The sequence below is a fragment of the Mustelus asterias genome, unplaced genomic scaffold (assembly GCF_964213995.1).
Source record: "Mustelus asterias unplaced genomic scaffold, sMusAst1.hap1.1 HAP1_SCAFFOLD_2613, whole genome shotgun sequence".
NCBI classification, from domain to species: Eukaryota; Metazoa; Chordata; class Chondrichthyes; order Carcharhiniformes; family Triakidae; genus Mustelus; species Mustelus asterias.
The window spans coordinates 1,937-15,317 of record NW_027592558.1 but is presented as its reverse complement, the minus strand read 5'-3'; the positions used below and the strand labels follow the sequence as shown (position 1 = coordinate 15,317).

General features: G+C 63.4%; 1 protein-coding gene across 1 annotated transcript; it reads left to right on the top strand.

Annotated features, from left to right (window-relative positions):
- Nucleotides 1-822: 822 nt before the first annotated feature.
- Nucleotides 823-10,406, top strand: armc5 (armadillo repeat containing 5; the record flags this gene model as incomplete). Its single annotated transcript, XM_078207696.1, is given in 5 exon segments — nt 823-1,113; nt 3,576-3,606; nt 5,610-5,717; nt 9,571-10,271; nt 10,273-10,406. Coding segments are annotated over 5 exon segments (1,229 nt in total), but the record flags the coding sequence as incomplete, so codon positions are not given.
- Nucleotides 10,407-13,381: the final 2,975 nt, after the last annotated feature.

The window sequence follows — 13,381 nt, the reverse complement described above, 5'->3', positions numbered from 1 at the left end:
ACCGCGCACGGCTAGCCCCGCCCCTACCCGCCTTGAGTCGTCATCCCGCTCTTATAACCCCGCCCTCGCTGTTTGTTTCGTCATCACGCTCCGATTACCCCCCTGTTTGTGTCGTCACCACGCTCTTATAATCCCGCCCCTCGCTCCTTGTGTCGTCACTACGCTCCGACTGCCCCGCCCCTCCCCGTTTGTGTCGTCACCGCGCTCTGCTAGCCCCGCCCCCAAGGGGCTGCTGACCTCTCGTCTCCGTCTCCCCCTCCCGGGCCCCGCCTCTCCCCTCTGTTTGTCCCTTCCCCGTGGCGCGGACGCTCAGCCCCGCCCCTCTGCCGCCGCGCGCTGATAACCCCGCCCCTAATCCATTGTGCCGTCACCTCGCGCTGCTCGCCCCGCCCCCTCCCCGCTTGTGCCGTCTCCGCGCGCTGCTTACCCCGCCCCCTCCCCGCTTGTGCCGTCACCGCGCGCTGCTAGCCCCGCCCCCTGCCCACTTGTGACGTCTCCCCGCGCGCTGCTTACCCCGCCCCCTCCCCGCTTGTGCCGTCACCGCGCGCTGCTAGCCCCGCCCCCTGCCCGCTTGTGACGTCACCCCGCGCGCTGCTTACCCCGTCTCTCCCGCTTGTGACGTCACCGCGCTCTGCTAGCCCCGCCCCCTCCCCGTTTAATCCGTTGCCCCGCCACCCCCTCTGACCCCGCCCCCCGCGCGGTGCAGTGTGGGATTTGTAGTTCCCCGCCCCCGGGGCCGCTGGGGGTGGGGAGGGGCGGTGACGTCAGCGCGGGACTCCAGCTCCCGGCGTGCCCCGCGGTGGGATGCGGACCGGATAGAGACAGGGAGAGGGCGGAGCGGCGGCAGCAGCGGGGGAAATGGCGCCTCCGCCTCCCGCACCGAGCGGGGCCCAGGCCCAGGCCCAGGCCCCGGGCCGCCGCCTGCAGGCGCTGCTGGCTCTCCGACACAAGCAGCTGAAGGAAGGGGCGGGCTGCGGGGAGAGGCTGGGCCGCGCCGGGGGCCTCCGGGCGCTGCTGGCGCTGCTGCTGCCGCCCCGCGGACCCGCCCGGGAGCTGGAGCTCGGACTCAGCGTCCTGGCCAACTGCTGCACCCAGGCCGGGCCGCGCCGCGAGGTGAGGGGTCAGGGGGCACACTGCTGGGCCTGGGGTCACACTGGGGTCAGGGGTCACACTGCTGGGGGCACTGGGGTCAGGGGTCACTGGAGGCTGGGGTCACTGCTGGGGGCAGGGGGGAGCTCCGCCTCTCCCTCTGGCTGGGGTCAGGGGTCACACTGCTGGGGGCACTGGGGTCAGGGGTCACACTGCTGGGGGCACTGGGGTCAGGGGTCACTGGAGGCTGGGGTCACTGCTGGGGGCAGGGGGGAGCTCCGCCTCTCCCTCTGGCCGGGGTCAGGGGTCACACTGCTGGGGGCACTGGGGTCAGGGGTCACACTGCTGGGAGCAGGGGGCACTGGGGTCAGGGGTCACGCTGGGGGCAGGGGGGGAGCTCCGCCTCTCCCTCTGGCCGGGGTCAGGGGTCACTGCCTAACCCCTGGGTCACTGTCTGTTGGCTAGGGTCAGGGGTCGCCATGTCCATTGGGTGGGTTAGGGATCACTGCCTGTTGGAGGAGGGGTCAGGGGTCACTGCCTGTTGGAGGGGGGGGTCAGGAGTCACTGCCTGTTTTGGGGGGTGAGGGGTCACTGCCTGTTTTGGGGGGTGAGGGGTCACTGCCTGTTTTGGGGGGTCAGGCGTCACTGCCTGTTTTGGGGGGTCAGGCGTCACTGTCTGTGTGGGGTGCCAATCAGGGATCAATGCCTGCTTGCGGGGGGGGTGGGGGGCAGTGGTCACTGCCTGTTTGAGGGGTCAGGGGTGACTGGGGGTTGAATCACTCTTTATTGTGGGTGAGTGGTCGCTGTCTCCATTGAGGGGTCAAGGGTCGCCGTGTCCATTCGGGGGGGTCAAGGGTCGCCGTGTCCATTCGGGGGGGTCAAGGGTCGCCGTGTCCATTCGGGGGGGCCAAGGGTCGCCGTGTCCATTCGGGGGGTCAAGGGTCGCCGTGTCCATTCGGGGGCCAAGGGTCGCCGTGTCCATTCGGGGGGGGTCAAGGCTCGCTGTGTCCATTCGGGGGGGGTCAAGGGTCGCCGTGTCCATTCGGGTGGTCAAGGGTAGTTGGGTCCATTCGGGGGGTTCAAGGGTCGCTGTGTCCATTCGGGGGGTCAAGGGTCGCCATGTCCATTCGGGGGGGTCAAGGGTCGCCGTGTCCATTCGGGGGGGGTCAAGGGTCGCCGTGTCCATTCGGGGGGGTCAAGGGTCGCTGTGTCCATTCGGGGGGGGTCAAGGCTCGCCGTGTCCATTCGGGGGGTCAAGGGTCGCCGTGTCCATTCGGGGGGTCAAGGGTCGCCGTGTCCATTCGGGGGGGGTCAAGGGTCGCCGTGTCCATTCGGGGGGGTCAAGGGTCGCTGTGTCCATTCGGGGGGGTCAAGGGTCGCCGTGTCCATTCGGGGGTGCCAAGGGTCGCCGTGTCCATTCGGGGGGTCAAGGGTCACCGTGTCCATTCGGGGGGGTCAAGGGTCGCCGTGTCCATTCGGGGGGGTCAAGGGTCGCCGTGTCCATTCGGGGGGGTCAAGGGTCGCCGTGTCCATTCGGGGGGTCAAGGGTCGCCGTGTCCATTCGGGGGGTCAAGGGTCGCCGTGTCCATTCGGGGGGGGTCAAGGGTCGCCATGTCCATTCGGGGGGGTCAAGGGTCGCTGTGTCCATTCGGGGGGGTCAAGGGTCGCCGTGTCCATTCGGGGGGGTCAAGGGTCGCCATGTCCATTCGGGGGGGTCAAGGGCCGCCGTGTCCATTCGGGGGGGGGTCAGGGGTCGCCGTGTCCATTGCGGGGTCAGGGGTCGCCGTGTCCATGGGGGGGTCAGGGGTCGCCGTGTCCATTCGGGGGGGGTCAGGGGTCGCCGTGTCCATTCGGGGGGGGTCAGGGGTCGCCGTGTCCATTGGGGGGTCAAGGGTCGCCGTGAAAATGGGGGGGGTCAGGGGTCACTGTGTCCATTGGGAGGGTCTGGGGTCGCCGTGTCCATTGGGGGGGGTCAGGGGTCACCGTGTCCATTGGGGGGTCATGGGTTGCTGTGTCCATTGGGGGGTCAGGGGTCGCCATGTCCATTGGGGGGTCAGGAATCGCCGTGTCCATTGGGGGGTCAGGGGTCCCCGTGTCCATTGGGGGGGGGTCAGGGGTCGCCGTGTCCATGGGGGGGTCAGGGGTCACCGTGTCCATGGGGGGGGTCAGGGGTCGCCGTGTCCATGGGGGGGTCAGGGGTCGCCTTGTCTATTGGGGGGTCAGGGGTCGCCGTGTCCGTTGGGGGGTCAGGGGTCGCCTTGTCCATTGGGGGGTCAGGGGTCGCCTTGTCCATTGGGGGGTCAGGGGTCGCTGTGTCCGTTGGGGGTCAGGGGTCGCCATGTCCATTGGGGGGTCAGGGGTCGCCGTGTCCATGGGGGGGTCAGGGGTCGCCGTGTCCATTGGGGGGTCAGGGGTCGCCGTGTCACCCACCCCCCTCGCGGTGTTCCACGCTGACACGGAGTTGAATCTCTCTCTCTCTCTCGCAGGTTCGGATGCTGGGTGGAATCGCTCCCCTGGGTAAGAGACATCTCACCCCCACCGTCCAAACCGGACTCTGATTCACCCCCTCCCCCCCCCCCCCCCCCCCTTCCAACTGAGCCTGTGGTGGGGAACTTCACTTCGGCCCCGGAGACTCCACACTGCCTCACTGAGTGAGACCATTTGCCCACCCCATCCCTGCTCCCCCACTCCAGCCTTTTCCCAGGACTGAATGTGGGCGCTTTGCTCCACTGCTCCAGAGGCTGAAGGGGGGGACCTGTGCACGGGGACAGTGGGTTAGCGCTGCTGCCTCACAGCGCCAGGGACCCGGGTTCGATTCCCGGCTCGGGTCACTGTCTGTGCACATTCTCCCCGTGTCTGCGTGGGTTTCCTCCGGGTGCTCCGGTTTCCTCCCACAGTCCGAAATATGTGCGGGTTAGGGGGATTGGCCATGCTAAATTGTCCCTTAGTGTCAGGGGGACAAGCCAGGGTAAATATGTAGGGATATGGGGGTAGGGCCTGGGTGGGATTGTGGTCGGTGCAGACTCGATGGGCCGAATGGACTCTTTCTGCACTGTGGGTATTCAGTCAGGCATTTGACAAAGTCCCACATGGCAGGTTGGTTAAGAAGGTTAAGGCTCATGGGATACAAGGAGAAGTGGCTCGATGGGTGGAGAACTGGCTTGGCCATAGGAGACAGAGGGTAGTGGTCGAAGGGTCTTTTTCCGGCTGGAGGTCTGTGACCAGTGGTGTTCCGCAGGGCTCTGTACTGGGACCTCTGCTATTTGTGATATTAATAAATGATTTGGAAGAAGGTGTAACTGGTGTAATCAGCAAGTTTGCGGATGACACGAAGATGGCTGGACTTGCGGATAGCGAAGAGCATTGTCGGGCAATACAGCAGGATATAGATAGGCTGGAAAATTGGGCGGAGAGATGGCAGATGGAGTTTAATCCGGATAAATGCGAAGTGATGCATTTTGGAAGAACTAATGTAGGGAGGAATTATACAATAAATGGCAGAGTCATCAGGAGTATAGAAACACAGAGGGACCTGGGTGTGCAAGTCCACAAATCCTTGAAGGTGGCAACACAGGTGGAGAAGGTGGTGAAGAAGGCATATAGAACATAGAACATAGAACATTACAGCGCAGAACAGGCCCTTCGGCCCACGATGTTGCACCGACCAGTTAAAAAAAAAAACTGTGACCCTCCAACCTAAACCAATTTCTTTTCGTCCATGAACCTATCTACGGATCTCTTAAACGCCCCCAAACTAGGCGCATTTACTACTGATGCTGGCAGGGCATTCCAATCCCTCACCACCCTCTGGGTAAAGAACCTACCCCTGACATCGGTTCTATAACTACCCCCCCTTTATAGGACGGGGTATAGAGTATAAAAGCTGGAGTCTGATGATGCAGCTGTATAGAACGCTGGTTCGGCCACATTTGGAGTACTGCATCCAGTTCTGGTCGCCGCACTACCAGAAGGACGTGGAGGCGTTAGAGAGAGTGCAGAGAAGGTTTACCAGGATGTTGCCTGGTATGGAGGGTCTTAGCTATGAGGAGAGATTGGGTAAACTGGGTTGTTCTCCCTGGAAAGACGGAGAATGAGGGGAGATCTAATAGAGGTGTACAAGATTATGAAGGGGATAGACAGGGTGAACAGTGGGAAGCTTTTTCCCAGGTGACGATCACGAGGGGTCACGGGCTCAAGCTGAGAGGGGCGAAGTATAACTCAGACATCAGAGGGACGTTTTTTACACAGAGGGTGGTGGGGGCCTGGAATGCGCTGCCAAGTAGGGTGGTGGAGGCAGGCACGCCGACATCGTTTAAGACTTACCTGGATAGTCACATGAGCAGCCTGGGAATGGAGGGATACAAACGATTGGTCTAGTTGGACCAATGAGCGGCACAGGCTTGGAGGGCCGAAGGGCCTGTTTCCTGTGCTGTTCTTTGTGGGGATTGTTTGATACCAGCGGGTTTGCACACACACACACAGTGAAATCTCTCTCTGTCTCTCTCTCTCTCTCTGGGCAGTGGATATTCTGAAAGGGATCAGCACATTGTGCGTACAGAACCGGGTGTCTCGAGCTCTCGGCAATCTGGCTCTCGAGACGGAGAATTCAGTGATTATCCATCAGTCAGGTAGGTGTGCGGAGCGAGCGTTCCACCTTCTCTGGGGGTGTGTCCCCCGGCAATGTCCCAGATTGCAACACCGACCTCCCCCCTGGGCTGGGCGGCGACCCCTGACCTGTGGTTCCGCTCCATCATCGTCCGCCCCTATCTCTGTCTCCCGCCACCCCCTCGGCCCCGCCTCACCCAGCTCCCAACCACCCCCTCTCTCCCGGACACCCCCCTCCCCGGACCGCCCCACGCTCTGTGTCACATTCTCCCTCTCGCTCTGTGTCGCACTCTCTCTCGCTCTGTGTCGCACTCTCTCTCGCTCTGTGTCGCTCTCTCTCTCGCTCTGTGTCGCTCTCTCTCTCGCTCTGTGTCGCTCTCTCTCTCGCTCTGTGTCGCTCTCCCTCTCGCTCTGTGTCGCTCTCCCTCTCGCTCTGTGTCGCTCTCTTCTCGCTCTGTGTCGCTCTCTCTCTCGCTCTGTGTCGCTCTCTCTCTCGCTCTGTGTCGCTCTCCCTCTCGCTCTGTGTCGCTCTCTCTCTCGCTCTGTGTCGCTCTCCCTCTCGCTCTGTGTCGCTCTCTCTCTCGCTCTGTGTCGCTCTCTCTCTCGCTCTGTGTCGCTCTCTCTCTCGCTCTGTGTCGCTCTCTCTCTCGCTCTGTGTCGCTCTCCCTCTCGCTCTGTGTCGCTCTCTCTCTCGCTCTGTGTCGCTCTCTCTCTCGCTCTGTGTCGCTCTCTCTCTCGCTCTGTGTCGCTCTCTCTCTCGCTCTGTGTCGCACTCTCTCTCGCTCTGTGTCGCTCTCTCTCTCGCTCTGTGTCGCTCTCTCTCTCGCTCTGTGTCGCTCTCCCTCTCGCTCTGTGTCGCTCTCCTCTCGCTCTGTGTCGCTCTCCCTCTCGCTCTGTGTCGCTCTCCCTCTCGCTCTGTGTCGCTCTCCCTCTCGCTCTGTGTCGCTCTCCCTCTCGCTCTGTGTCGCTCTCCTCTCGCTCTGTGTCGCTCTCCCTCTCGCTCTGTGTCGCTCTCCCTCTCGCTCTGTGTCGCTCTCCCTCTCGCTCTGTGTCGCTCTCCCTCTCGCTCTGTGTCGCTCTCCCTCTCGCTCTGTGTCGCTCTCCCTCTCGCTCTGTGTCGCTCTCCCTCTCGCTCTGTGTCGCTCTCCCTCTCGCTCTGTGTCGCTCTCCCTCTCGCTCTGTGTCGCTCTCCCTCTCGCTCTGTGTCGCTCTCCCTCTCGCTCTGTGTCGCTCTCCCTCTCGCTCTGTGTCGCTCTCCCTCTCGCTCTGTGTCGCTCTCCTCTCGCTCTGTGTCGCTCTCCCTCTCGCTCTGTGTCGCTCTCCCTCTCGCTCTGTGTCGCTCTCCCTCTCGCTCTGTGTCGCTCTCCCTCTCGCTCTGTGTCGCTCTCCCCTCTCGCTCTGTGTCGCTCTCCCTCTCGCTCTGTGTCGCTCTCCCTCTCGCTCTGTGTCGCTCTCCCTCTCGCTCTGTGTCGCTCTCCCTCTCGCTCTGTGTCGCTCTCCCTCTCGCTCTGTGTCGCTCTCCCTCTCGCTCTGTGTCGCTCTCCCTCTCGCTCTGTGTCGCTCTCCCTCTCGCTCTGTGTCGCTCTCCCTCTCCGCTCTGTGTCGCTCTCCCTCTCGCTCTGTGTCGCTCTCCCTCTCGCTCTGTGTCGCTCTCCCTCTCGCTCTGTGTCGCTCTCCCTCTCGCTCTGTGTCGCTCTCCCTCTCGCTCTGTGTCGCTCTCCCTCTCGCTCCTGTGTCGCTCTCCCTCTCGCTCTGTGTCGCTCTCCCTCTCGCTCTGTGTCGCTCTCCCTCTCGCTCTGTGTCGCTCTCCCTCTCGCTCTGTGTCGCTCTCCCTCTCGCTCTGTGTCGCTCTCCCTCTCGCTCTGTGTCGCTCTCCCTCTCGCTCTGTGTCGCTCTCCCTCTCGCTCTGTGTCGCTCTCCCTCTCGCTCTGTGTCGCTCTCCCTCTCGCTCTGTGTCGCTCTCCCTCTCGCTCTGTGTCGCTCTCCCTCTCGCTCTGTGTCGCTCTCCCTCTCGCTCTGTGTCGCTCTCCCTCTCGCTCTGTGTCGCTCTCCCTCTCGCTCTGTGTCGCTCTCCCTCTCGCTCTGTGTCGCTCTCCCTCTCGCTCTGTGTCGCTCTCCCTCTCGCTCTGTGTCGCTCTCCCTCTCGCTCTGTGTCGCTCTCCCTCTCGCTCTGTGTCGCTCTCCCTCTCGCTCTGTGTCGCTCTCCCTCTCGCTCTGTGTCGCTCTCCCTCTCGCTCTGTGTCGCTCTCCCTCTCGCTCTGTGTCGCTCTCCCTCTCGCTCTGTGTCGCTCTCCCTCTCGCTCTGTGTCGCTCTCCCTCTCGCTCTGTGTCGCTCTCCCTCTCGCTCTGTGTCGCTCTCCCTCTCGCTCTGTGTCGCTCTCCCTCTCGCTCTGTGTCGCTCTCCCTCTCGCTCTGTGTCGCTCTCCCTCTCGCTCTGTGTCGCTCTCCCTCTCGCTCTGTGTCGCTCTCCCTCTCGCTCTGTGTCGCTCTCCCTCTCGCTCTGTGTCGCTCTCCTCCTCGCTCTGTGTCGCTCTCCCTCTCGCTCTGTGTCGCTCTCCCTCCGCTCTGTTCGCTCTCCCTCTCGCTCTGTGTCGCTCTCCCTCTCGCTCTGTGTCGCTCTCCCTCTCGCTCTGTGTCGCTCTCCCTCTCGCTCTGTGTCGCTCTCCCTCTCGCTCTGTGTCGCTCTCCCTCTCGCTCTGTGTCGCTCTCCCTCTCGCTCTGTGTCGCTCTCCCTCTCGCTCTGTGTCGCTCTCCCTCTCGCTCTGTGTCGCTCTCCCTCTCGCTCTGTGTCGCTCTCCCTCTCGCTCTGTGTCGCTCTCCCTCTCGCTCTGTGTCGCTCTCCCCTCTCGCTCTGTGTCGCTCTCCCTCTCGCTCTGTGTCGCTCTCCCCTCTCGCTCTGTGTCGCTCTCCCTCTCGCTCTGTGTCGCTCTCCCTCTCGCTCTGTGTCGCTCTCCCTCTCGCTCTGCGTCGCTCTCCCTCTCGCTCTGCGTCGCTCTCCCTCTCGCTCTGCGTCGCTCTCCCTCTCGCTCTGCGTCGCTCTCCCTCTCGCTCTGCGTCGCCCTCCCTCTCGCTCTGCGTCGCCCTCCCTCTCGCTCTGCGTCGCCCTCCCTCTCGCTCTGCGTCGCCCTCCCTCTCGCTCTGCGTCGCCCTCCCTCTCGCTCTGCGTCGCCCTCCCTCTCGCTCTGCGTCGCTCTCCCTCTCGCTCTGCGTCGCTCTCCCTCTCGCTCTGCGTCGCTCTCCCTCTCGCTCTGCGTCGCTCTCCCTCTCGCTCTGCGTCGCTCTCCCTCTCGCTCTGCGTCGCTCTCCCTCTCGCTCTGCGTCGCTCTCCCTCTCGCTCTGCGTCGCTCTCCCTCTCGCTCTGTGTCGCTCTCCCTCTCGCTCTGTGTCGCTCTCCCTCTCGCTCTGTGTCGCTCTCCCTCTCGCTCTGTGTCGCTCTCCCTCTCGCTCTGTGTCGCTCTCCCTCTCGCTCTGTGTCGCTCTCCCTCTCGCTCTGTGTCGCTCTCCCTCTCGCTCTGTGTCGCTCTCCCTCTCGCTCTGTGTCGCTCTCCCTCTCGCTCTGTGTCGCTCTCCCTCTCGCTCTGTGTCGCTCTCCCTCTCGCTCTGTGTCGCTCTCGCTCTGTGTCGCTCTCCCTCTCGCTCTGTGTCGCTCTCCCTCTCGCTCTGTGTCGCTCTCCCTCTCGCTCTGTGTCGCTCTCCCTCTCGCTCTGTGTCGCTCTCCCTCTCGCTCTGTGTCGCTCTCCCTCTCGCTCTGTGTCGCCCTCCCTCTCGCTCTGCGTCGCCCTCTCTCTCGCTCTGAGTCGCCCTCTCTCTCGCTCTGTGCCCCGCTCCCCCTCTCCGTGTCCGCCGCTGACCCTCTCCCTCTCCCTCTCTCCACAGGAGCAGTCCCTCACCTGATCGGGTTGCTGACGAACACTCAGGATGTGAACTGTCTGCAGTCGGTGGTGCGGACGCTGCGAATCCTGTCCGACTCTCCGGCCCACCGCAGCTCTCTGACGTCCCAGGGCTGCGTGCCCCCGCTGCTGGCCCTCCTGGGGCGGGAGGAACCCAGGCTCTTGGGGGTGGCCACGCGGGCCCTGGCAGAGCTTACCCGCTCCTGCGCCGCCCCCTGTGCCCTTCAGATCTCCCGCCACGGCGGGATCCCCCTGCTGGCCGCGATGGCGGTCCACGGGGAGCGGGCGGTGAGGGAGGGCGCCCTCACGGCTCTGGCCAACCTGTGCGGCCAGGGCTTTGTGCGTCCCAGCGTGGGGGGAGCCGGGGGCATCAGGCTGCTGGTGGCAGCCCTGTGCTCCGACCCCGGGGGCCCCTCGGGGCAGGCCCACCTGCGGGCGCTGTGCCTGTGCTGCCGGGAGGCGGTGAACCGGGCCCGGGTGCGTGAGGAGGGAGGGCTGGACGTCCTCCTGGCCCTGCTGAAGGAACCGGCTCACCGAGCCAGCCACCATCGTATCATCGCCGCCTTCCTGGGCTTCTTCTACGACCAGACTGCCATGGACTCCCTCCACGCCCGCGGCCTGGTGCCCCTCCTGCTGGACAGGCTGCTCAGCCTGGCTGCCCTCCGGAGCGGGCACCCCCCGCCAGCCGGGGACCGGGCCCCCCGCACACCAGGAGGAGCCCCTGGATGAGCGCCAGGCCGCTTCCTTCGATTACCCCCCGGAACGGCCCATCGAGGGAGAGGAACCACCGCAGGAAGCTTCCTCCAGCTTCCGCAGCCTGAGGTACCGCCCGACCCCCCTCGCACCGCCCGGACCCCCCTCGCACCGCCCACCCCCCTCGCACCGCCCCGACCCCCTCGCACCGCCCCGACCCCCCCTCGCACCGCCCCGACCCCCTCGCACCGCCCCGACCCCCCTCGCACCGTCCCGACCCCCCCTCGCACCGCCCCGACCCCCCTCGCACCGCCCCGACCCCCCCTCGCACCGCCCGGACCCCCCCTCGCACCGCCCGGACCCCCCCTCGCACCGCCCGGACCCCCCTCGCACCGCCCGGACCCCCCCTCGCACCGCCCGGACCCTCCCTCGCACCGCCCGGACCCCCCCTCGCACCGCCCGGACCCCCCTCGCACCGCCCGGACCCCCCCTCGCACCGCCCGGACCCCCCCTCGCACCGCCCGGACCCCCCTCGCACCGCCCGGACCCCCCCTCGCACCGCCCGGACCCCCCCTCGCACCGCCCGGACCCCCCCTCGCACCGCCCGGACCCCCCCTCGCACCGCCACGACCCACCTCGCACCGCCCCGACCCCCCTCGCACCGCCCGGACCCCCCCTCGCACCGCCCGGACCCCCCCTCGCACCGCCCGGACCCCCCCTCGCACCGCCCGGACCCCCCCTCGCACCGCCCGGACCCCCCTCGCACCGCCCGGACCCCCCCTCGCACCGCCCGGACCCCCCCTCGCACCGCCCGGACCCCCCCTCGCACCGCCCGGACCCCCCCTCGCACCGCCCGGACCCCCCCTCGCACCGCCCGGACCCCCCTCGCACCGCCCCGACCCCCCTCGCACCAACAACCTGTACCTCTCTCCCACAGCACCCTGTGTTACTGGCTGTATCTCTACTGATGTTAATCCAGCTCCCTCACACTGTCACTCAGTAACCCCTCTCCCCCAGCACCCTGTGTTACTGACTGTATCTGTACTGATGTTAATCCAGCTCCCTCACACTGTCACTCAGTCACCCCTCTCCCCAGCACCCTGTGTTACTGACTGTATCTGTACTGATGTTAATCCAGCTCCCTCACACTGTCACTCAGTAACCCCTCTCCCCCAGCACCCTGTGTTACTGACTGTATCTGTACTGATGTTAATCCAGCTCCCTCACACTGTCACTCTGTAACCCCTCTCCCCCAGCACCCTGTGTTACTGACTGTATCTGTACTGATGTTAATCCAGCTCCCTCACACTGTCACTCAGTAACCCCTCTCCCCCAGCACCCTGTGTTACTGACTGTATCTGTACTGATGTTAATCCAGCTCCCTCACACTGTCACTCAGTAACCCCTCTCCCCCAGCACCCTGTGTTACTGACTGTATCTGTACTGATGTTAATCCAGCTCCCTCACACTGTCACTCAGTAACCCCCCTCCCCCCAGCACCCTGTGTTACTGACTGTATCTGTACTGATGTTAATCCAGCTCCCTCACACTGTCACTCAGTAACCCCTCTCCCCCCAGCACCCTGTGTTACTGACTGTATCTGTACTGATGTTAATCCAGCTCCCCTCACACTGTCACTCAGTAACCCCCTCTCCCCCCAGCACCCTGTGTTACTGACTGTATCTGTACTGATGTTAATCCAGCTCCCTCACACTGTCACTCAGTAACCCTCTCCCCCAGCACCCTGTGTTACTGACTGTATCTGTACTGATGTTAATCCAGCTCCCTCACACTGTCACTCAGTAACCCCTCTCCCCCAGCACCCTGTGTTACTGACTGTATCTGTACTGATGTTAATCCAGCTCCCTCACACTGTCACTCTGTAACCCCTCTCCCCCAGCACCCCTGTGTTACTGACTGTATCTGTACTGATGTTAATCCAGCTCCCTCACACTGTCACTCAGTAACCCCTCTCCCCCAGCGCCCTGTGTTACTGACTGTATCTCTACTGATGTTAATCCAGCTCCCTCACACTGTCACTCAGTAACCCCCTCTCCCCCAGCACCCTGTGTTACTGACTGTATCTCTACTGATGTTAATCCAGCTCCCTCACACTGTCACTCAGTAACCCCTCTCCCCCAGCACCCTGTGTTACTGACTGTATCTGTACTGATGTTAATCCAGCTCCCTCACACTGTCACTCAGTAACCCCTCTCCCCCAGCACCCTGTGTTACTGACTGTATCTGTACTGATGTTAATCCAGCTCCCTCACACTGTCACTCAGTAACCCCTCTCCCCCAGCACCCTGTGTTACTGACTGTATCTGTACTGATGTTAATCCAGCTCCCTCACACTGTCACTCAGTAACCCCTCTCCCCAGCACCCTGTGTTACTGACTGTATCTGTACTGATGTTAATCCAGCTCCCTCACACTGTCACTCAGTAACCCCTCTCCCCCAGCACCCTGTGTTACTGACTTATCTGTACTGATGTTAAAGTCACCAGCTCCCCTCTACACTGTCACTTCAGTAACCCCCCTCTACCCCCAGCACACTGTGTTGTTACTGACTGTATCTGTACTGATGTTAATCCAGCTCCCTCACACTGTCACTCAGTAACTCCTCTCCCCCAGCACCCTGTGTTACTGACTGTATCTGTACTGATGTTAATCCAGCTCCCTCACACTGTCACTCAGTAACCCCTCTCCCCCAGCACCCTGTGTTACTGACTGTATCTGTACTGATGTTAATCCAGCTCCCTCACACTGTCACTCAGTAACCCCTCTCCCCCCAGCACCCTGTGTTACTGACTGTATCTGTACTGATGTTAATCCAGCTCCCTCACACTGTCACTCAGTAACCCCTCTCCCCCCAGCACCCTGTGTTACTGACTGTATCTGTACTGATGTTAATCCAGCTCCCTCACACTGTCACTCAGTAACCCCTCTCCCCCAGCACCCTGTGTTACTGACTGTATCTGTACTGATGTTAATCCAGCTCCCTCACACTGTCACTCAGTAACCCCTCTCCCCCCAGCACCCTGTGTTACTGACTGTATCTGTACTGATGTTAATCCAGCTCCCTCAAACTGTCACTCAGTAACC